Raw genomic sequence first — 25455 nt, forward strand, 5'->3', positions numbered from 1 at the left:
TGTGGAAACTATTCACCCACTTCCTCTTGTTCTCCCCTGTAGTACCTAATAAATAAGGTGACCAGATAATTTATTGGCCAAATGAGGACACTTAGGAGAATGAAAGAGGACACTATAATGTCAGGGCATTGTTGTGGGTCACTCAGCAGTTCCCATTTCAGGATCTTGAAGAAAAGGGTGCTCAGTGACCAGTTCCCAGTTGATGCTCAGACATAGAGCTAAAAATGTGTGATGTGGGTCCTAATCAGAACTCACTAGGATCCTGCTGTCATAGGAACACTGCTTTACCACCCTCAGTGACCATGTGACCATCTTGAAGGATACAGTAACTTTGTTCTTTTGAGAGATCTTTTCCAGTTTAAACAGTCCACACCCCACCTTTCAGGAGCATGGGTGAGTCTTCAATATTGCCTCTCAGATATCATGACAGTAGGTGGGGGCAGACTTTTCAGGGGGACACACCACACCCCTAGGGCACAGGGTTTGGTCAGTGTTAGTGACCGGGAAAGAGAGCCTGTTTCCCACATCAGCCGTCCTCTCTTCCCTCTTAGGAGCAGGACAAGAGAAGGCTTCCTTCCATGTACATGTAAAGCTTGCACTGAAAGGGCACAAGTGACTAATTCTGCCTGAATTTCCCCCAAGCTTCTGCACTTGTCTTTGTTTATTATATTAATAAATACTATGCAGCTAATGTTCCCATCTGGCAGGGCAGAGAAAAGAGCATAAAAATGAAGTTGCAGTTACATCACTCCAATATTAATGAAGGTGATACCCGCTTGGCATGGTAGAAAGGTGGGTCTTTATTTTAGAGTTCTTAATTAAGAACTGCCAAGTGACTAATATTAATTAGGAAGCCAGCTGCATCCCTTCAGTTTCATGGTATATTTCTTCTGATGAACCCATGAAGGGAGTATATCTGAGGCTCTTTTAATCAATCAGCCCATGAGCAATTATCTGTTAAGTATATTTCGTATGTCCAGGACCGGGCTATGCAGGCAGAGATTTATAAGATACTGTCTTTGCCTGCAGGGTCTCCACTTAATTGAGGAGTACACACAAACAGAGAGCCAGTATTTCAGACTGTGAGTCAGAGCGTCTTTTGGATACAGTGAGTGACATAAGAGATGGGTGGCATGGGATGGGAGAGAGATTCTCAAACTACACAGTTACCATCTCCCACTTCCCCCAGGGTTGCAGCAGCAAGCCCCAGTGTAAGTAATGACAGGTGTTCCATCTCTGGGGACACTGGGGCGCACAAGAGGTCGAGGACCGGACCAGGCAGCAGACTAGAAAGTCAGAGATCAAAGGAGGGATTGAGGATCATGGGCAGAAATAGTCAATAGAGCTAGTCCCTAAGGAGGAAGGGTCAGATTTCTAATGGTTGAAGGGTAATGAGCAGCCCACATGGGTGGCAGAAAAGGGATCATGGTAATGAAACCAGAAAGAGAAGTAGTGGCATCACCCTGTGGTATCCCCACCACTGTTGATTATGTTGATGATACTCATGTTTCCTCGAACACCACAAGCCACAAGCTTGGCCTTCTGCAGGGACCTAGCCTGAGCTGGGAGGGGACTGGTTAAGAGGGCACTCAGTGCACTCTATATACCTGACACGATCACTTAACTTAATTATTCATGGAACCATGGGCCTAATATGTAGCACCTCTAAACCCCTATCCTCATTCCTGTATTCTCAGGTCTCTTTTGACATTGAGATGTAATATCCATTGATCCTAGTTTTCCGAATCCCTAGCAACTGAAGAAGGATTATAAGAAAAGTAAGTTGTCCTCCCCCACACACCCACCCCACCTTTTTTTTTTCTATTTTACTTCGCCCTACAGCAGAGAGGGTCAATGATCTCAGGAATATTTTCAAGCTCAATTTGTAATCGAATGTACAATTCTCTTTTAATTTTATACTAGACACTGGGTTTGTTGAGTTGTATCAGTGAATCTGCAGTTAAACCACCTGCCAGGGTGCCCTGGTCTCTTGTGCACTGCAAGAGGCTCAGATCCAGGAACTTGGGACTCTCCGTGCCCCTTCACAAGTGTTCTTGAGTAGAATTTCTTTTAAATCATTCATAAGGAGCTCTCGGTCAAGGATCCTTAACCTTAAGCCTGGCCGTGGTCATTCGAAAGGGCTTATCTTTTATAGATTTAGACTCATCTCAGGGAGCTGAGTGTGTTGTGCTTCTTCTCTCTGCTGTTGAAGTTTATTATTATTATTTTTTTTACATCTGTTCTCAATGAGTGCTGATTTTGTTCAGGTTGCACCTGTGTTTATGTATGCTGCAGACCCTCTCTAACTCAAGTTTATGGCCTTTTTTCAATAAATCCAGACATTCAAGGTAATCTTTTCCTATCTAAATGCTTTTTAACTAAGCGTTTTCCAGAGTCTTCCAGCTGCTTTAGATGCAGCCCACATCAGTTGCCATCTTTGGAGGGCGGCCCAAAAGCCCTGGTTCTTCAATCTCTGCATATCTTTGTAAGCACAGTTCCATTAAGAGAAGAAGAACCCTTGGAAAGCTTGGGTCTATGCTTTTCCTTTCACTTTATAGCATGGAGAATTTACTAACCACACGTCATCATCACCTGAATCCGTTAAATAGCCAATGTAAGTGGGAATCTATACAAAAAAATAAAAAGGAAGTGAGTACCAAAGTGCTCTTTCCCAGGAGAAAGACTTTTTTCTTGTCCAAATAACACCTATATTGTTATGTTATTGTATTTTTCCTTAAATCAGTTCACATGCCACAAGTTACTTATTTGGGGGAGTGAGGGAGTACCAGGGATTGAACTCAGGGGCACTCGACCACTGAGCCACATCACCAACCCTATTTTTTATTTTATTTAGAGACGGGCTCACTGAGTTGCTTAGCGCTTTGCATTTGCTGAGGCTGGCTTTGAATCTGGGATCCTCCTGCCTCAGCCTCCCAAGCCTTTGGGATTTGGGATTACGCGCCACTGTGCCCAGCCCAAATTTACTTTTAAAGAAACTTTACAGGGGTATTCTAAGTAGTAAATTAATCTCACTTGCCATTAACAAAAATACATCCACAGCAATTAAAATTTAGCACTTCCTCTGTACACATACAGCCCCCTGACAGGATATCTTTGGGAAATACTGCTGAAGGGAGGTGTCATATTACTGGGACTGAGGCAGGGTGAGGGAAATAGTCATTTGTCCCTAGCTTTAATATTCAGTTAGGGCCTCAGATTTGATTTTATTTCTAAGTTTTGCTTATAACAGGGTTTTTCAACCTCAGTACTGTTGACATTTGGAGCCTTAGTCAGTTTTCCATTGTTAATAATACAATGCCACAGACTGGGAAGTCATAAAGAAAAAAGGTTTATTTTGGCTCACAGTTGTGGTACAAGTTCAAGGGGTTTTGTATCTAGTGATGGCCTTCTGCTGATAGTCCCGAGGCAATACAGGGCATCAAATGGTGAGAGATGTCCTGATGCTGGCTTTTACAGCAGACCCACTCTCCAAAGAACCCATTAATCCATTAATCACATGAATTGATCCATTCATTCGTTAAGGCAGGGCCCTAATTACCCCTTAAAGATCCTACCTGGCTTTTTTTTTTTTAATTTGTTCTAAACAGTGATTAAATCTCAGTTTGAATTTTGCAGAAGACAAACCATAAATTAGGATCATTCTTTGTTGTTGAAGACTCCCTGGCCTCTACCCACTAATGCCAGGTGTGACAACCAAGATCTTGCCACATATACTCTGGCAGGGGAGAGAATCTGCTGGTTAAGAACCACTGTGTTATACACAGTACCTGTGTTGCTTTTTATCCTTATTATGATCTTTAATTAATACTTTGTTAAGTATGCATATTTAAAATATGCTGAAAGTTTCGAGACCACATTTTAGCATCTTTGTAACTATGTGCCTATTACTCCCCTCCCCTGACCACAAGAAAGTAACTCTAGCCTCTGCTGAGACCTCCTGGGAGCACCACTGTCTCTCACTGTTAGTTGGTGCTCTCACTGGCAGTTTCCAAAGGAATCTCACTGGCCAACAAGCGACTGGCTCCTCGCTCCCCTCCTCAGGTGTTTCTGGCCTGTATGCATGCATGACTCCTTTTCAAGAAAACCCCGTGAGAACTTATTTAATGTATTATCTGCCATGTACATTACCAGTGGCCTACATTTTTGTGGGCTACTACTTGCTTTAAAAATTATTCTTTTGTTTTTAATTTCCTCCAGTGTGACGATGCTGTTTTTTTTCAATAAGTAAGGCTAAAGCTAAGATAAATTAAATAACTTGCCCAGAGCCACAATGCTGAACTAGCCATTCTGTTAAAGAAGAATATTAGAAACAATTTCTCAAAACAAATGATAAAGCTACATGATTATTGTTGCTTTTGTTGTTTAAAATACCTTGTATGAAAAATTGACAGAAATACACCAAAAATACTTGTTAGGTTTAAGTAGAATACTTCTGGCGGCTTTCTTTTTAATACCACTTCAGAATTTCTCAATGGATTGTTATGAATTTCTGCTTCTTTTAAAAATGAAATTTTAAGTGAAAATGAAATAAAATACAGTTACCATTATTGTCAAGAGTTCCTTCTTTATATTTCTAGCTAGGAAATGTACATATTCTGTGCATGTATGAGTGGCTATGTGTTCATGTGTCCAGGCTCAGTGGTCCTTCAGAATTGCTTTGCTCTATCTTTGGACAGAGCTGATCTGCCACTTCTTGTCCAAGGATACAGGTAGGACACCTCATGAGGTACCCAGGCAGAGTACCTACTGATGGGAGGTGGAGAAGCTGATCTGCTTCCTCCATTGTTAGATTTTGATTTGCTGTGTTTTGCTGTTTGCGATGCTAGTGATCAAACCCAGGTCCTTGTACATGCTAGACAAGGGCTCTACCACTGAGCCACATTTCAGCTCCTGTTTTAATACACATCTCTGGAATGAAATTAAGCCTTACCTACCAAGAGAAAGTGCAGGATACATGGTGCATTCTGGACTGCTTCACTCTTGGTCACAGAAGTTTTTCATGTTGTTGTCACAGAAGAGAAATTGAGAGTGGGCCAGGTCACCATCAACTCTTTGCCTAGTGAAGAGCCCTAACAAGGGACCAAGCCAATAAGACCGTGATGTGAATGTACAGCACTCTCTCTTGGTGATATTGCTGCCAAGTAGATACATGTATGGTTCCAGAATGCCCAGGACGTTTCCTAAACTACATGAGTACTATCTCTAAATGCTATTTTTACTTAAAAAAATGTCTTTCTACACCTATCCACTTTAAATTTCTTAGTACTCCATAATACAACGATGCATTTTGACAGAGTATTTTGATAATTACTGTGAATATTCTGCTCAAGGTGGGGATTATCTTCAGCAAAGTACTTAGTGTTAAGTACCTGCCACTTAATCCTCACCACCTCTCTATTAGGTAGCTAGTAGAGTTCGCATTTTATAGATGAGTAAAATGAGGTTCACACAGGTCACCAGTTCCTGCTTCCTTGGTTCTGTCTGCTGATTCTCGTGTTAGTGATTCCTCCTGAATGTGGGGTCAGTTTTTGTATGTTTTCTTTTTAGTTTCTAGTATACACAGCTGTTCTTGTCAAGAACTATTTCTTGACTTAATATCTATTTATATTTCCAGATTCTTTTAGCTTGTTCTCTGTGTTAAACCTCATTTGAGATTGAGATACTGGTTTACTGCTTTCTCGGTATGATCATCTCCCCAAGTACAAAGAAATTTCACTTCCCTTTTAGGTACTTCCTGTTCCCAGTGTCAAGGTGCATATGGCTCATCTCCACATTATCCCAACGACCTTCCTTATCCTTACTTTGAACTCATTTTTTTTTTCCTGGCCTCTGTTCTGTGCTCACTTGCAAGTGCCCCAGAATCCAGCTCAGTAATTTTTCCCTGTTACCCCAAATTCTCAAGAAATCTGGCCTGGTGTGAGGTCGTGTTATGTATTTTGGCTATACCACGTGATCTTGACATCCATCACTAGGTAGTTTTCTGCTCTAACCAGAAGCACGGTGTCATGTCTGGGAAAAAAATAATAATGATGATGATATTTTAAAGAGCTGTAGACATTTTAATAAAAGTTTCTTCTCAGCTTTTCTCTGATGTGTATCAGAAGGAACAGAGAACGCGGCATGCCTGCCGGAAAAACATCCTGTTCATTGAGCTAGATTTCCCTAAAAAGGAGCATTCCTAGCCAACTCTGCCCTAAAAAGGAACCCAGGGTGGCAAACCCAGATCTATCATGCCTGAGAGTGCCATTTTCTTACCCTTAATATTTCAGATTATCCTCTGTCACTGTGACAAACAGGATGAACACTAATAGTCGATGGAAACCAGCAGTGCCCAGTGTCAGGTGGGGGTGGGCTGAGGCCCCATGTCCTCTTAGCCTGCTGAAGCCTGCTAGTGTTTCTAGCCAAAGGACCAGAGCTGAATGTGACTCCATATGGTCCCCACACCTTTGTTCTGGTCAGCGACCACAAAGCCCAGGTAGTGACGTGGTCTCTCAGGGGACTCACAGCCCACTTATAAACAGTTCCAAGAGCACAAAGCACAGAGGCATATGGAAATTCCACTCTCATGCTTAATATACAACATGCAAAATGAATTTTTCATATTGGCTTTTTAAAAAAAAGGGAAGAGTTCCAGCGTTTCCTCACTGGTGTGCCTTTTGGAGTTAGTGTCCTTTAAAGCAGCCAGAGGGGGAATGACTGTAATGTAAGCAGAGTGGTGTTTGCAAGTAAGAGCTGGAGGAGAGGCAGCGATGATTTTGGAAACATTATTCTGGTGTTGAATTGAACAAAGAGTTATTACTGCAGGAAAAAAAAAATCCCAGAAACGCATTGTTAATACTCTCTCAGATTTGGGCCTGGAGAACCATACTGTGAATGGAGTAGAAGATAAATAGAAAATGGCAAATGAAGGGGACAAATAACCAGGGGAAAGGGACAGGGGGAAAGTTGCCTGCTGGCCTCAGCAGAAGAGAACACATAACCAGTGTCTGATGCATTTCCTTAAGAACCAGTGTGTTTGCAAATTGCTCCGTTGCATCTTAGCAGAATCTAATCTGAGTAACGAAGAGCTGACTAGGAACATAGTTGGACGAATTCCCTCAGTACTCCTGAAATATAACAGAGCAAGGAACAGTATAATGAAAAATAACAGAGAGAGTAGCTAGGGGCTTAACTTATGATCAGTGTTCATTACAACAAATGACACTTTCACTGCGGAGTTACCATAAAGATTATTGACTCTTACGTAATGTGGTTCCCATCTGAATAGATCTGAGAACAGTTCAGCCTGTGAATGGGAGAGCTGGAGCCAGAGCCAGGACCAAAGATGTACTCAGTTTTTCAGTTAGTACTGGTGAGCTGCCCATTCAGAACCCTGGACAGAGCAGAAGAAAGTGAACCTTCTTCCAGGAAGAATCTCCACCCTTACTTGGGCCTTCACTAGCATGGTTATGTGTTGGGTTCGATGAAGACCAGACTCAGAAAGTAACTAAACTTGTTGGTCGTTTTGTCTCCAAGGACCCCCCCCCCTTATGTTCTCTGCCATTTGCTATTTTCCTCAATCATACATAATACAACATTTTTAAAAATATCTCTTTGGAAAGAAACTGTGTTTTGTGTAAAACTTTGGGCAGACAACCATAAGGCATTTTGCAATCCTGTAGCTTCGCCCAAGTTTAGAATGCACAGCCTGTTTTGAGCAGTATCCAATTGCCTTGGTTTAACCTGTTAAGTGCCTGTTAAACACTGTTTATGTTGTTTCATCCTCACAACAACCATATAAGATGTGTACTGTTATCACAATCCTATCTTACAAATGAAAAAGAACTCTAAGGTAACTTGTCCAAGATTCCCAGCTGCCAAGAATTTTAGATGCATTTCAAAATAATTTCTAACAGTCTTCTGTGTGTTAACTTCTACACAGGTGCTCGACATAAAGGAAAATTCTTATATTTCTTGTCTCTTCCCCTCTCTCCTCTCCAAGTGAACTGGGTAGTAAGTCTGCCCAGAGCCTCAACTTTAAGCCAGTATTCACAATCACACAAGCCTTGCTTCTTGTTCTTTCTGTATTTTAAAAGTCAGCTCAAAGTGTCTCACTAAGAGAGGGCTCCCTGTCAGTCTTAGCCAGAGGTAAAGATGGCAGCCCTCAGTGATTTGGGACACACGAGCCAAGAAAAGGAACACCAAGAGTCCAGTGCCTGAGAACTGCCTTGTAGTAGAGAAAGAAAACAAGTGGTATTTGGGAACAGGTCAACAGTAGCCAAAATAACAATGAAGACCACATAGAAAATTGAGCTTTGGATCTCACCTTCATTAAGGTTTGAATTCCTGAGTTTTACAGGAAAAAAGACCTCAACCAAGATTGAGATTTTAAAACTGCCGGGAGCCCTGGTGTAAACAGTGGATTCCATGCCCCTGTACTCTATGCTAGGCACCTTGTTCCCGCCTTTGGAAAAGCCTGGTTGTAATTCTCCTTCTGCAGTCACCTGCGGTCTACTCTGCTGACCTTCCTCAGCCCCTCCTCCTGTCAGATCTCCTGGGGGCTGCTGTCCCAGGTCATGGTCAAGATCTGTTGACGTGGGAAGGCCTTTCCCTTTGGGATCCTCCAGCCAGGATGCCGTCAGATCAGGCTGGGGAGGAGCTTCCCAGATCCCCTGCTCCTCTGGCAACCCCACCTCGCACTTTTACTTCCACCTCTCTTTCACCATCTGCATTTAGAATGTTCTAACACCTTTCAGGGGTGTTTTGTGGGTGAGATTCTTCAATGAAACACAAGATTCTTGGATGAAGGGAGCTGTTGTGACAAGACTTAGCTCTTCCTTCCCCACCCACAGCCACAGTTTGCCTACTGGGGGCATCCAACCAGGAAAGCTGAGCCCAGAGAGGTGGATCCTCGCCCCATGCAGCCCAGCATTCCCACCACCACCACCGGGTTGGTTGTTGGTGCCTGGATTCCTCTCACAGATCTTACAATACCATCCAGCCTCAATTACAGACGTCGTAGTTGTTAACCGTTTTGCACTTGCAGTTAATTTCTCTGAGACTCTCAAAACATCTGATTTAGCCAAGTGCTTGTTATCCCAGACACTAGGGAGGCTGAGACAGGAGGATGGTGAGTTCAAAGCCAGCCTCAGCAAAAGCGAGGCACTAAGCAACTCAGTGAGACCTTGTCTCTTGAGTTTAAAAAAAAGAGGGCTGGGGATGTGTCTCAGTGGTTGAGTGCCCCCAAGTTCAATCCCTGATACCTGCCCCCCCAAAAAAAAAAATTGATGTAAAAAACTAGGAGGAAGTAGATGGCAAATATGAAACCTGCCTAGTATATCCAGGCTAAAAATATTTTTTAGACTTTTTTTTCCCCCAAGGTTTTCTAGACTTTAAACCCACTATTCCTTTGGGGGATATTTTTTTTTTTTCATCAAGCTCAAAATATGAAAGTAAAAACTGAAAGGAGGGTGGAATCCAAAGACTTTTCTCCTATGGAACTGTCAGGGATGGCTTTTCCATTATTAACTTGTCCCCAAATACTGCTGTTTCTTTCTGCACACCCATGGGTCCCCTTGCCCACCAAAACCTGGGCTCCTTCTCTACTGCTGCCCTCTTTCCATCACTGGCCAGCAATCCAAAGATTGGGATCTTGCGTGTAAGAAAAGCACAATGCCATGTTTCAGGGAGAGCGTGGGCCACTCATAAAGAGCATGGCTGAGGGAGGGTGCTCAGCTTTGTCAGGGAAATGGCCAAAGGCGCCAGGTGCCTGCCACTGCTTTTTCCTGAGCTCCACCTGCCGAAAGCCTCGTGGATAAGAGAGTGGTGGGGAGCTGGATGCTTTCTGCTGTGGATCCTTAAGGCTGTTGTTGTTGTTGTTTTGTTTGTTTGTTTTTTTATTTTGATCTTTGCTGTGTTTCTACATGGAAAGTGATTCACGTCACCTAAAGTCCTTGGACAGTGGCAGAAGGGAAAAACACTATAGTGTCGTCTGAAATCTAAGGCATCATGCCACGTTCTACCAAAGCAGAGAAGGGACCTCAGGGACGCCAGCCCTGTAAAGTTTCATTTAATGTGATGTGGGTAAGGGTTAAGTGAGTTCATATAGCTGAAGTGCTCCACGGGATTCAGAGGTGACATATATAAGTTCCATTCAGATGCCCAACGCTGACCATGCAGAAACCCTGGCCATAGCCCTCTGTCTCAGTGGGTTGTGGGCACAGTCCAGTGGAGTGCACCATCAAGCGCCATATCCATGTCCACTAAGGGACATGTGGCAGCACTCACCCTAGATGGTTAGCACCCCAGCGTAAATGCAAAGACCCCATATTCTGTTTGGGGAAACAGATCGCTCAGTTAGTGGGCTCATGCCAAAACCTGTGCATCCCAATTCAGTGTTCTCAACTCTGCTTTCTGTTGAATTGGTGTGTGTCACCTGCTAAGGTCAAGTCAGGAAGTCACCTGGATGGAGAAAAACTGAAAGGGAGGGACACCACCCAGAGCAGAGTCCATGCTGTTAGCCACGAAGAGAAGGAGGAGGAGCAAAGGAATGCTGTCCGCTTCGACCACCATGCTTCTCTTTTCAAAACTAGTATTCCAGTTTTGTGACACCCATCTGTATTGTAGTAGCATTTACATCAGAGCCTCAGGACAAATGTGGACCCCTGTGGTTTCAATCATATAGTATTGCTCGAGGCTTAAATGAGATAATATATAGAAAATGCTGTAGATGCTTCCTGTGTACAACGCTCATGTCTAGCGAACACTACACAAGTTTATCTGTTAGGACTGCTAGCTCCATGACTTTAATAGTCAGGAATACCCCTGAGCTGTTTGTTCTTGAAGGTATTGCGTGTGCCAAAAAAGACTCTAATAAAAATATTTTCTTTTTATTTTTTATTTTTTTGGATGGTACTGGGAATTAAACCCAGGGGTGCTAAAAATGTTCATTTAACTAAGTTCTCATTCATAGACAACTACTATCTTAAATTAGTTCTTATTAACGTTAGATATGATTAAGATTCAGTAAAAGGCCATTGTACCATAAAGGAATTCAGTGGAAACCCCTGTTCCCAGTACTGTGAAAGAGAATCTCCACCCAGGGACAAAGCCTGGGCTCCCAAGTGGCCACACAGTGCAGAGTGGTGGTGTGTTGAATGCTGGCCCCATTTTGCCGTTTACCTTTCAGTCTTAAACCCTGTGGCGTGCTGAGGAAAGCACATGAGAGACTGGTATAGGACACAGAATTCCATGACAGAAGATAGCACCCCAAAGGCCAGGCCACTTGCCATGGCCTGCATAGGACACGTCCTTTCAGTAGACAGCTCTCAATGGGAAGCTGATGGATACACACTGATGGATATTTTGAGTGACTTATTCTGTTTCTGAGGACATCAGGAAAAGTTCCTTGGCTAAGAGATCAGTCCTTTGGTCAGTCCCTATTTATTGGGTGACTGTTGTATGTCAGGCACTGGAACAGGAGAAACAAAAATGATTTAGACATAGTCCTTGTTCCAGAGGCACTTCTGATACAGCTGGGACTCATTCAGTTGCTGCAAGAATGCACACTCTCATCCATTCAGTCAGCAAACACGACAGTGAGCCCATATCATGTCAGGCACCGAGGACATCCAACAAGACATACAAGGCTCTTGCTATCTAGGAACTAATCTTCTATTAGGGGAAGCAAAGAACAACAGTAATCAAACAAAATAACCATTGTGATGTGAAGTGGGAAGGAAATCGATGCTTGTCAGAGATAGTGTGGGCAGAGAAGACCTCACTGCAGAATTCACCTTTGAAGAAGACCAGAGTGATAATTAGGACTCAGCCTTCCTCTGATGGCAAGGAACACAAATCCTAAGAAGGAGAGGGTGTGGCCTGATGGTTTTATACTAAGACTAATCCAGTGATATAGTAGACTTTGGCCATGTCATGATAGAAGGTTCCAGATGGTGTCATGGGGTCTAGTCTGCCTCCATCTTTCAGTTCTTCCTAAGTCTATGCTGATTTCTCTTCTGGGCAGACTTTCTTCACACCATGCCAAGTGGGGTGCCAGCAGATCTAGGCTCCTGTCATTCCTAGTTCAGGTAAAACAGGAAAGAACGGCCTCTGAGCTAAGCTCCTGAGGCTGTCTCTGTCCTTGGCCCTCATGGGCCACATGCTTAGGTCTGAACCAGTTGCAAAGGCTACGGCTGAGCCACGAGTCCAGTGACAGCAGTCCCAGAGCAGCATACCCAGGCTCTGGGGTCAAAGTGCTGTATCTTGTGGAAGGTATGTAAGGTGTCTGTGCCTGTCTCCTCACCTTGAAGAGGGGATAGGAATGCACCCTAGCTCCAGAAGAGCATTCCAGGCATCAGGAAAGAGCAAAGACCAACTTCAGAAGTGGGTGCAGTCCTGGGTTGGGGAGCAGGGAGGAAAGTGTGGAAGAGGGTGGAAAAGCTGGCCAGAGGCTGGGCCACACCAGTGTGGGGTAGTATTTGCAGGGTACAAGTGGTACCCTGCTTGGAGTCTCTACTTCCTTGTGGAGATGTCCTCTTGCCAGGGCATGCACAGAACTCAGAGCCTGCCTTTCTCTGCAGGGTGCATGTGTGTCCACTGCCTGCCTTTGGCCCTCTGTTTCGGTCGCCCACTGATGCTCTTCTGATGGATGTGTTCTCTCTCTGGCTTTGTCAGTACCCTTGGTTTGGTTACATCAGGCCTGCTGGCCTGGGAGTGATGCTGCTGTTATTTTGGGTGACTTGTTCTGTTTCTGCTTTGATGCACTTTGTGTTGATTTTATCATTGAACACAGAGAGGGCAATCTTACGTCCCCTAGCTTCAGGTTTTCCATGTGCCTGTCTCCTGCCCTGATTGTAGTGATCTCTTCGGCCAATCCTGACTTTGCAGGACATGACGTTTAAAGTGGGTTATAAAATATGGACAAAATATCACCATAATTTGTGATAATATAGTGTTCACATCCAGCTGAGCCTGTTAAGAGGTCTATTAGAAAATTTACTGTTTAGCTTTTGAGAGCTTATTCAAGTTAGTGGACTTTCATAGTAGGGATTTTTAAGAATAACTTTTGAAAGGGGTAAATTGCCCACATAAAAATAATTCCTTGTTTTCCCTTCCTCAAACTCATGCCTAGTTTGGTGTTTCTCTGCGTATATTCCAAGCATACAGACATTTACAGTTGGGTGTCTCTTTTTAATCTCTACAGACACCACGCACTAAAGGCATTCTTTCTTTTCATTAAAAAAAAAAAAAATTCACTCTTCAGTGCAGCGTGAAGTCTACTAGGGAGGCAGCTTGTTTGGGAAACCTCCCCGTGCCCTTGGACTTGTTTCCTTTTGCCTTTGAGTTTATTCTGGAAATTGCAACATTTAGCACTTTGCAGTTTAATTTAAAAGGATTACCTATTTTCTTAAATGCTTAAGCAGGGAAGCAAGTTGCAGTTATTGATTTTTCCCTGCATGTATTCTGTGGAAGCTGTATTTGGTCCTTCCCCAGGGAACACACCTCCTGAACTGCATGCTTACTGTGATAGCTTGGACCTCTGATACATAACCAAAGACCTTGCCTAATATCCTTGCAACTGCTCGGGGAATTTTTATTAAGTAAAAGCATCATTAGAGTAGACAGGATGATAAAGTTTAATGAGCATCTTTTGTGCATGATATTGTTAGTTTTGCTCTGCCAGAATCCTCATTTCTCCCCTCCAGTGGGGCAGATAGCAAGTGTGCAATACATGGGGTGTTTCTAAATCTGCCTTATAGTTTATATTGTGTTTTTATAGAGCTTGATATCTGTGTTCAGCCAACCACACATTCCTTTTGGCTATTTATGTAGATGCTGCTTGCACATGTATGTTTGTACTTTCTCTTTACCCTGTGTGTTGGGGACAGAGAACAGTGAGCATTATAATTGAGAAGATTGTGACCCCCCACTGCCACTAGTGAATTGCATGGAACCATCTTTCAGAGGTCTGATCTTACCCCACCCTCACCACCACCACCCAAAAAATATATATATTGCCTTTTGAATTAATGAGACTTCTCATAGGAATAGGATAACTGTACTTTTTTATTCTTTAAGACTCAGCAATTTATGTGTTAAGGTTCTGTCACCAGCCCTTCATAGCTGCTAGATAGCATAAATAAAGATATTGCAAATGCTTATTAATAATCTAAGTTCACACTTTGTCCACAGATTTATTTGTGGAGATTTTAAATTTAGCCTCCCACCATAAGATTACAGATTATAAGCAAAATTATTTCTCTCCATTATTTTTGCTAGCCATCTACTTAGATTTGAAAGCTGGTTCTTTTCTTGGTCTGCCTGAGGACTTTCCATGGAAACACCCATAACAACAGTAGGGAGGCATATGACATGAGCAAATGACTTCAGAACAGCATATTGTACCTCTCATATACCTGGCATTCTGAAATACAATATTTACATCACACACAATGTGTTTCGAACCGTGCCTTCAGTACACGGAACACAAAAGAAGTGAGGCCTGCAATCCCCACTCTGGAGAAGATGGTGGCTGGGAAATCCAGAAAGATGCATGATAAGACAGTTTGAACTTTAGAGTAATTGCCTGGGTTTGACCCAGTCCTGAAGTCACCAGCTGTCAGTGTCCTTTGAGAAGGAAGAATAGTAACAGGACCTCCCTGACTGAGCTGTTATGATTATCAGTGATTTTTGATAATGTTTTGAAATACTGAGCCCAGGGTAGGAGTCACTTTATGTATCCTCAAGAACTTAATGGTGAGATCCCGATAAATCCCACTGTACTTCCTGAAGGCAGAATTAGAGATGGGGGATAGAGGAAGTTGGGAAAAGCCTCAAATATTAATGAGATATGAATTGTAGAAAAGGACCCAGGCAAGCTTTCCAGACAGTGATGACACAGATCAGCTAAAACACAAAAACAAAATAAAACCAGAGGGCTGGGGATGTGGCTCAAGCGGTAGCGCGCTCGCCTGGCATGCGTGCGGCCCGGGTTCGATCCTCAGCACCACATACAAAGATGTTGTGTCCGCTGAGAACTAAAAAAAATAAATATTAAAATTCTCTCTCTCTTTTAAAAAAAATAAAATAAAATAAAATAAAATAAAACCAGAGACCTCAGGGAGTGTTGACTAGCAGGAAACACTAATCCCAGGCCTCAGATCTAGCACTTTTTTATTTTTTTAAACACTCTAATGAGCCCATGCCATTCTTGTTGCCCGTGTACCTGCATGGGAGACAGTGTGCATGTGACCTCCGTTTCCTGTTAAGATAGAGATTCTAGAAAGACATAGGACTTAAGGCTACTCAGCTAATAGGTGGTGGAACTGACTGGATCCATCTTTCCTATGCTCCTGCTGCCGCCTCAAGTCCAGCCAAACATGACTCTTGTTTGTTTGTGCGCAGGGAGAGCTGAAGGGGCATGGGCTATGGTGCTATGGTGCCTGGTGACTGGTACCATGCATTCAATTCAGGGGGCAGTGGGTGCACATGGGTACACCTGGGAGAGGTTGTTCTGTCAGCTGCGTAGAGGACACATTGGAGGAGGCGAGGTATCTCATTCATAGCATCAGGGAGACCAAGAAGGGAACCATTGTTATCACCTAAGGGCCATGTGACAAGAGCCTTTATTAGGATAGAAGAAAAAAATGAATAAAGTCAGAAGATGATAGAAATCAGGATCAACTTAAGTACCATAAAGTGGCTAATTAACCCACTGAGTTATGAACCTTTTGAAAAACTGATGAAAACTACATATTCAGCTTTGCCTGGAGTTTCACACAGTTCCATGGTCCCAGGCTGAGAATTTTCACTGCAGAGGAAATTCTGTCAAATTCAAATAATGTGGCAACCCATGAAAGAGGTCTATTTCAAGGTGGCATCAACATTTGATCCCAAAGGTCTAGAGATGCAGAGGGTCAGGCCTGTGGATTTGGAAGTGGGGGACTCTCATCTGCTTTGCTGAGTTTGATATCGAGTCTGAAATGGGCTGAAGAGGATGGTGACTCGGGGGATTGCTGCCTGGAGATAATCACTGGAGTTATAAAATGAAATGGTCTTTCTGGGAAGAGGATACAAAGAGATAAAAGCAGAGACATAAGGTCTGAAGAGGTCTCCAGATAGATAATAAGAACCAGGACAGGTCGTTGTAGCCAACACAGGAAATTGTCAAGAAGGAGTGGGAAGGTCTGGGGGGGTCTTCGTTGCTGCAGCGGTCAAGACATGTGGTGGTTAGCAGGAGACCCTCACATCCAACTGGGGTAACAAAGCTCATGCATTTTTCTAAAACTGAAGGTGCCCCTATTAGACAAAACTCACGTGTCAATAATGGAAAGTCACACACATTGTACTGCTTAATAAATATATTTGTTGCAAAATTGATTCCATTTATCGTGGTCTGAAACTTTGTGCTGTGCAATTTTTGATATCACCAGGCAGTAGTGGTCAGTTGCATGGGACTTAAAAGTGGCCGGTCTTCAGGTTACTGTAATAACACCTCTAAAGCGACCAGCCTGTGACCCAGGCAGTCTGCAGAAATCATTTCCTAATGGTTCTCCAGCAGCAATTCTTCAGTTGGCGGCTCTGAACAGGGCCCACTCCCATTTCGCCCTTGTCCTTCACAGTCAAAAATGGAGAGCCCTTGTGAGCTGAGCAGGGATGGTTTGCTCATCTCCCCAGCTGAAAGCTTCTGCCGGGCATCTCACCTTTGAAATTGTCTCTGGCGACAGAAGCCTGTTCATCAGACTCCTAAGAGTAATGGATCCTTTTCTGTCACTTCAAAGTGCTCCTTGTTAGTTTTTTCCTCTCCCAATCATCTCCCAATTATCCTCTACAAACCTCACATTTCAGGGCAGAGAAGATTTTGTCTGAGCAGAAGGGTCACTCCACTTTCTGGGTTGATCATGTTGCCCACCAGGGGCTGCAGCTTCATGAACAAGCTTGAGCCAGGCTCCCTGTCAACACTCCAGAGGTGACACAGCCAGGCGGCAGTGCCCCACTGGAGCCCTTCCAAGGGGCGATCCACTCCAAAAGCACATGGTCAAATGCAGGTCTCAGGCCACACTCTGTGGCAATAGCATGTGTGAAGTGGGAGGAACCATTCAGGTCACGTGAGTCAGAGAACTTCGTAAGAGGTTAAGGGCAGTAACTGCTTTTTGGAACATCCATTATGTTAAGCCCACGTGGACAAGACTGTTTCCATGTCTCATTTCATCTGTTCCCAAGCTCCCTGACGTAGCTGAGGGATTTCATCTTCATTTTACAGAGGAGGACTTCAGACGGTGACATTCCCAAGTTCACATGTTCTTCAGGACCGAGCAGGGTACTAGATAAAGGGATGGGTGTGACACTGGGACAGTTCTCCAAGAATCCCCAGGGCCAGGCACTGTGGACTCCTACTTGGCAGGATAGGTGTCACCCAAGCAGAGCAGACAGAGGAGAAAATCCTCTCTGGGACGTGCCAGGGACTGAGTTGTGGTTAGGGTTTACTTAGGGACAGAAAGTGGGAACAAGCAAACTAGAGAGGCTACACCTGCCAAGGCTCAAAGGTGCAGTGTGCATCAGGACAGGAGGACATTCTATGATCAGGAAGACAAAACCCATCCGGAAGGTTGTGAGCTGTCTTAATCATGTTTTTATTGTCTGTATTTTGTGAGGCTTTTACATCCAAGAGAGACCTCCCCTCAGGGCCAGCTAGTTCCTAGAGTAGCAAACAAGTTGTCTATGAGCACCTTTCATATGCAGAACCCATATCCCCAGCTATCTTCACCCAGCTCATACTCCGGGCTCGAATTCCCCCTGCCCTAAATCACTCTAGGGCTAGGTACTAGATGACAGAAGACCACTCTGATAATCTGCAGTCTACCAAAAGTATTTGAACTAATTCTCAACTGGCCCAAACTTGCCTGATGGGCTGGCCTTGGACTCTGGGCCATCCTCTCTCCTTTGCTTCTTTGCCTTCTCACTCATTTGCTGCTTCCCCATGTGGCTTGTGTGACACGGCAGGCACCCTCCTCTCTGGAGATCCAAGTAGTAAAATTGCTTTCAATAGTGCTCACCTTCCTGGGTGTGATAGCACACACCTGTAATCCCAGAGGCTCAGGAGGCTGAGGCAGGAGGATCTCAAGATCAAAGCCAGCCTCAGCAATTTAGCAAGAACCTAAGCAACTTAGTGAGACCCTGTCTCTAAATAAAATATGCAAACGTCTGGGAATGTGGCTCCGTGATTAAGTGCCCCTGGGTTCAATCCCTGGTACGAAAAAGAAAAGAAAAAATAGTACTGACCTCTCCATGTCACTCATTTACCTCCATAAATTAAATCCAGGTGCAATCAGAGTGTGGGCCTGCAGCGTTACCTTCAGACAATGTGGGCAGGGACCCTTCTTTCTACCTGTGGTAAAGAGGGGACAGTTAGCCTGTTTTCACTTCTTCTTATAGGCATGGCACCCCACTTTTTCTTAGGGGGAAAACCTTGCCCTTCCTAAAACTTGGTTCTTTGATTTTTTTTTTTCTCCTCAGTGAGCTGCTTTTCTTTTCCTGATGAAATGAAGCAGATTCCTCACAGATCCGCTGCCTGGCAGGGCCACCGAGGTTCATTTACCATGTCAGTTCCCTGTTGCTACTGTAACAAATTACTATGAACTTATGTGCTTACTGGCTGAAAAAAAAATGTAGTTGTGGATATCAGAAGCCTGGAATCCATGTTGTTGTAGCCATACATCCTTCCTGAGGCTTGTGGGAAGAATGCGGTTCCTTGCTTTTCCAGGTCACCTGTGTTCCTTGACTCATAGCCCTGTCCTCTCTCTTCAGAGCCAGCAGTGTGTCCTCTCCAAATCTAACTGGCCCTCCCACCTCTTTCTTTTTGAGGACGTCTTTTGATGGCATTGGGCCCACCACATGATCCAGGACCATCTTCCCTGCTCACATCCATGTAAAGTAAGACATTCCCAAGTGTCAGGGAAGAGGAGGTGGCCATCTCTGGAGGCCATAGATCTGGGTACCACACTTACCTACCAAAGTTACATACCAAACCCATTGCCAAAATCGAGGCCTTGTGTCTCCTAACTGGTTAGAGCCAGAATGGAGCCTCTGGAGCCAGAGGTGCCTGTTGTCAAGCCCCGCACCAGCCCCATCTCCACGTGGGAAAGCTGCCTGGGAAAGGCCGACTCCTCTGCCCACACAGCCTGAGGAGTTGAAAGACCGCTCAGCAGACAGCAGCTCCATCCAGCCCCGGGATGACTCATCAAGGAAGTGGGGCGATGCATTTAACTCAGCCTTAGTTGCTTGATTCAAAGGGGATTAAAACCTTTCTTCTAGATATGTTGGGGGATTTAATGTTGATAGAAAATACTGTGTTATTTTTTTCATAGGAAATAGCCCTAAAGAAATGAGGCAGTCACCTAATTATCTTTATTTGATCACTCTCCATATAACCAACCCTACATCAGTCCTGTATTTCAAAAGCATTCACTGGTCACTTCCAACTGACTTACCATGGTGTCGGTGTCGGGTGATTGAGCCACCACAGCTGCCCCGTGAGAAAAATAACATCCTTACTTGACAGAGGAGGAAACTTGAGGTGACAAAGGGGAGGGGAAAGGCGCTGATCATTTGCTCAGAACCAACAGCTTGTGAGCGTCAAAACTCAGATTTGAACCTGTGAGGCTGTGGTCTCCTGCCTGGCCCTTTGTAGTGACTTGCTAGGTAGCCCCAGAAGTCCAGGCACACACAGTGGGATCTGAATAGAAAAGCCAGGAACTGAAATGTCATTAACATGCCAGTTCCCTCCTTAAAAGGGACAGAGCCACTGATGGTTAGCCAGCAACTTGTGCCCTCCTTTTTGAAATGGCTTCCTTGGGTCCCTACTCCCAGGGCCAGCTAAGCACCTCCTGCCCCTGGTGGGAGGAAGGAAGCCCTCCTTGCCCACTGTGGCTCTTACGTCTCTCAGGGCATGACACAGAGCAGGCCCCTGGCAGATCTCCCTCCTGTGACCTCATATTGTTGCTGATACTACTCTCCTAGCACCCACAAGTGTTTCTGGGTTTCCATGTGCATGCGCTCAGATCTTATGTGTCTGTAGATTTTTATAATTCTTAAGGTTCCATGTTGTCTGAGTAAGAACATGTCTATTTCTTTTTCCTTTGTGGGATACGGGGTTGGGAAACAGGAAAGAGATATGAGCCTGTAGAAAGCTGTGTAGCTGAAGATACCGAGTCCGTAGGCGCCTGTGTGAACGAACCCACAGAACAGCTGAGACCTTTGCTTGTGCCGGTGGGAGGACTTCAAGACCAGAGGCCTCCAGGGGTTGTCACGCTACAGGATTAAGCTCCAAGCATGCAGATAGTAGCATCTTTAGGAGAAGAAGGACAAGGACTATTCAAAGGAGAAGTATGTTCCAGAGTGTGTCAACTGAGATGGCAACTATAATGGATGGCTCTGATTGGGCTCAGGTTCTCTTCTAGCTGTTTGATGGGCCTGGGAGAGATTCTGGGAAGGAGAGGCACAGGTTGTGCCTACCCAGATAGTGCAGATGCCCTTCCCCTCTCAGGATCCCTAACTTCATTGCACCTGCCGAATCCCTTTGCCTGTAGGTTCACATATTCGCCAGTTTCAAGGACTAGGACATAGCACTGGGAATTGGGGACAGCATCGGAAGTAAGGTTGAACTTTCTAATAATTCTTCTCCATCTAAACCAGAGGTTCTTTACCTGGGAGTCACAGCCCCCGGGTGTTCATGGCTTGGTCTCCCCGGGATCTGTCACTGTGTATTAAATGTGGTGGAGGAGGGCTGCATCTGTAGTTCTAAAGATGTGCTTTCCAAGACAGCAGGTTCTCTTGGGAAGGAAGTGGCCCCTGTGGCTGCAGAGCAGATACTGCCAGGATGGACAGGATGGGCCTGCTATATCTCCAGAACATTAGTACAAAGCTCTCTAAGCTCCTAATTGCCATAGAGCTTGAAAACCCATTTGGAGGTTCCTATGCTACCTGTCTAGCCATGTGGTACCTTCTTGACACAGGAGATGCCCTCCCCCACTCCTGGCTGGGTGTGCCACCTCTGGCTCACAGGGCCCCCTGATGCCAACTCCCAACTCTACACTGTGAGAGCAGAGACCTCTCTGCATCACCACTGTTGGTGAAACCAACAAGTAGTTTTTTGTTTTTTGTGTTTTTTTTTTTTTTTTTTTTTTTTTTTAAGTGCTAAACANTTTTTTTTTTTTTTTTTTTTTTTTTTTTTTTTTTTTTTTTGTCGTTCTGGGATCAAGCCAGGGCCTCACCCATGCCAGGCAAGCGCTCTGCCTCTGAGCCACATCCCCAGCACTTTTAAGGAGACACACTTGGAAGACTCTGGAAAAGACAGAATCCAGCAGGGCTTGCCAACCATGGTGACCCTCCTTTCCCTATCCACACAGTCAGCTGGAAAATTCATGTGTCCGTCTCCCCTTATCCTGTCAGCCATATGCCAAGGTCATCAAAAGCACCAGTACATTGCTAATAGTGTTACACTATGTGGCCAGAAAACGCAGCATCCAGAATGGGTGAGATTCCTTGAGTGGGCACTAGAACCAGCGTCACCTGTGCCAGCACTCCTCTGTAAGTCCAAGGCAGTGGCAGTGGCAGTGGCAGCCATGTCAACCCCCCGCCCCACCTCTGGAGGAACTGAGAGGGCTGAGAGCCTGGAGGGCTTTCTGGGAGACACAGGGATATCAATAAGGAGAGCTAAAGTTCAGCTGTATTTATTTTAGGGTGGCTTTTAATTTAGTTTAATCAGAATTACTCATAAATTATAGATTAATTACTATCTGCTGTTCAGTGAAATCCTCTCAGCCACAGAGCCTGCCGCTCCGCAGTGAATGCCATCCACTGTCATCGTAGGGCACTTTGTCAACATTTAATCAGCAGTACTTATTAATGTGGCATTGATGTGCGGTAGCCATCCCCTCACTATCAATCACGCGTGAGCAGCCAGAGTAGACGTGGACACCATTGCTCTTAGTCACATTAGCCAGCCCCTGGGCTTTTAGGCCAAGCATGATGCTCACTTTTCATGAAGCGGACACTCTGTCTCTTCAGTTCTACCTGACTTTTGTCATTGTCGACTTATGCACTTGCAGCCTTTGGAACTGGCTGAGCATCACCTGCTCTCACAGTCCATGAGCCCTGCAAAATTACAGGAGGCTTGTCCATGGTTGGACGTCACAGCACGGGCTCCATGGGCTCATGCTCACGTGGGTCCGACAGTTGTGAATCCTTCAATAGAGTATTGTGTATGGCCCAGAAAAAGCAGGTGATCTTTTGGTTTCCTTTGGCTACCTGGATGTTTCTGGAGATTAATCTATTTTGAAAGCTCGACCAATAGAAATTGACATTGGTGAACTATGTCTCACGGTTTCCTCCCTTTCTCTTTTCAGCCTCTACGGCAGACACATGCAGGCAAACCCAGAACCCCCGAAGAAGAATAATGACAAATCAAAAAAGATCAGCCGGAAACCCCTGGCAGCCAAGAACAAATGAGGAGTTGGCACAAGCTGGGCTCCTGGCCTCTTAACTCTTCTGTCTCTCTTGCTCTGTCTCACAAATAACTGTAATGCGTGTGTGGCTTTTTTTAAAAAAAAACAACAACTTTTCACTCTCTGTTTCTAGGGCTCACCACCTTACCTTTTACGTTCTTTTGGTAGGTGGTAGATTTTTGTAAGGTCTTAAACCAATTTCCATTTATTTCCTTAAAATCACCAAAGGCAGGAAGCAAAGCTTTAATTCAACTGCAAATTCCATACTAGGCACAGACTCAAGGTCCTTGAATAGACATCTTGGGGTGGCTTATTATTAAAAGAATAATTAAAATCATGTAACCATTTAATTGTCACGGTTAACACTTTTCACTCTTTCCTTTTAATTCACCTAACTCTTTATTTTGTCTCATTCAGAGTCTTCCTTCACCACCAAGCTATTACATTCATTTAACTTTCAAATGATTTTCATAAAATCTTGAATTTGTAATATCACTTGTTGTTTCTCAACTAGAATAAAGAACAATTTGATGTTAGGGTGTACACATTTTTGTTTACCTTTTCTCCCCCTGAACTATCTTATCCCGATGATTGGTCATAGATGATCCACTGAACTTTCCATGAAAGAAAAGCAAAATGAAATCAGAGTTTCTTCTCCTATCAGTTTGTCAATGTTTTTTTTTTTTTATCTTCTTTGAAGACTGTTGCTAAATTAGGCAGGAGCAGAAAAACAAATCTCTAGGAGTTTCTGCCAAAGGATTTTGGAAAGCAGCATTCTTTCGGTGACTGGTAGACAAGAGCTGTGAAAAGGAGAGAAGAAAAAAACTCAAGTATGTTTTTCATGGCTGCTGAAAATCTGCTCATATCAAAGCATTCTTTTCGGAGACTCTGATGCCAAAGAAGTTGTATAAATGTGCACAATCTACACCACACCCAGTATGGAAACTGGAGTGGCAGAGTCATTAAACAACTAATTGTTTAACATCTGTCATAGGCAGGCTTTCCTTCTTCTCCACAGGATGTAGTAGGTATAGAAATGAAAATCAATCCAAGCAGGAGTCTTGTGCTCTCAAAAGGGCGGCCAACTCCTGAATGCCTCTCCACAATAGGTGGGTAATGAATTGTGGGAGAAGGACTCACCCTTCTCAGCTACTCATCTCCTATCATCCCCTTGAATTCCCAGAAGCAAGACCACTAGGACTTGTAAAAAGCCAGAATCAAAGCAAAACAAAAAGTCCTGAATTCCTCCAATAGGCACTTTCCATTTCAAGGGACTTAGCAATTCATCTTCTTGCTTCTGGATAACTTCCGGATAGAACTTTTGCTGTGGGAAAGGAAATCCACAGGTGCCATCACCTGCCTGGGAGCAGAGTTGATGTAATTTTTATAGGTGCCATGTTTGCCTCAGCCAAAATATTTTAAATTGATTTTATAGTTTATGAAATTGCAGAAGGAAGAACAATGTCTGTACTGTTGTTGGTTGAAACAACCTGGCTGAAAATTGAATTGGCAACAAAGTATTAGTAAAAATGTAATATTTACGGCTTGTAAGTAATTTTATTTTTCAAAAGATGAATGCTCTAGATAGAAATATGGGCAATCCACGTAAGTTCACAGGGAAGAAATATCACAAGAAACATAAAGGAAAATAAAACAAGCAGAGCTTCACTAGTAATTAAAAAATACAAATCAAAGAAAAACAAGCAACGTGCAACAATAAGAAATGTGCAAATATTCTTTAAGTCGGTATGCTAGATAAACATTCTTATACATGGCTATGGTATAGATTTATCTCCAGCACAGTGGTAGTAGCTTGATAACAAGTAGAAAAACCTTAAAATTGTGTACTTGGACCCAGAATTCTTATTTCTAAGAATTTATCCTGAGGAGACTGTCAGATGCACTCGAAGAGCTGTGTTTGAGAATTGTCCTTATAGCATTGTATGTACAATGAAAGTGTGTGTGGGGGGGGGGGAGGCAGATGCCCACCAATTTAAGAATGATTTAATCAATGAAGCAAATCCATGATAGATTTCCATGCAGACAGAAAAATGAATAATATCTAGGGGCAAAGGGAGATAATTATGTCCTCTGGTTAAGTAGGAAAAAAAAGATTTTAAAAACTAACTACATAAGGATAGCCCCAGCTGTGTAAAAAGAAAATTGTGTATTTAAAATATGTGCACATAAAAATATTAAATGGAAACAGAACACAGTTTTAAGGCTGACCAATTATCTGTACATGGTGGACTAAGACTTTATTTTCTTTTTCATGCATATCCTGTACTTTAAATTTTCTGTAATGAGCATGTGCACTTTTGTAATCTGAAACATTAAATACATATTTTTTCAAAACGAAGTTGGTATATTATGGTGTCTTATGTTATTCAGAAAATAAGACGAGATATTTGAATTCAAAGTATAATATAAAATGTCAAGTTGGCTCTTTTCTTTTGTTACTGAAATGTGTTCCTACATCTTTTATACTCTTTTTTTTGGTTACTTGATATCTGGATTAACAAAAAATGCACAGTTTAAAAAGTGGTCTTTTAATAAAGATAATCTGCCCTTCTGAGTATAAGAGTGATATCAGATGTTCTGGCCATGAGTGTCATATAATCATTAAAGTTACCTGTGTAAGCTATCCATCACTCAGGCAAAAGACCTGAGATAATCAACTTAAAAGGAGGAAAGTTTTATTTTGGCTCAGAGTTTTAGATATTTCAGTCTATCATAAGTTAGTCTCTTGCTTTGGGGCCTTTGGGAGCTCCATACATTGTGGTAAGATCATGTATCAGACAGAGGACAACTGTTCACCCCAGGGCAGCCAGGAAACAGACGGAAGGTGTCAGGGTCCCATATCCCCCTTCAAGGACATGACTTCAGTGACCTAAGTTTTTCCCACTGTGCCCCACCTCCTGAAGGTTCCAACAACTTCCAAAAGCACCAC

At 43.7% G+C, this 25455-nt stretch overlaps 1 protein-coding gene across 3 annotated transcripts in view; it reads left to right on the forward strand.

The window, feature by feature from the left end:
- The window catches only part of Rsu1 (Ras suppressor protein 1), a 182449-nt gene extending 157585 nt beyond the window's left edge, over positions 1-24864 (forward strand). For all 3 annotated transcript variants that reach the window (XM_048809054.1, XM_015483408.2, XM_048809053.1), the window contains one exon: positions 22407-24864. In XM_048809054.1, coding sequence (XP_048665011.1) covers positions 22407-22543 — 137 coding nt within the window. In that variant the 3' untranslated portion in view covers positions 22544-24864. The remainder of the gene's footprint in view (positions 1-22406) is intronic.
- Positions 24865-25455: the final 591 nt, after the last annotated feature.

Source organism: Marmota marmota, unplaced genomic scaffold (assembly GCF_001458135.2).
Source record: "Marmota marmota marmota unplaced genomic scaffold, marMar, whole genome shotgun sequence".
NCBI lineage: Eukaryota > Metazoa > Chordata > Mammalia > Rodentia > Sciuridae > Marmota > Marmota marmota.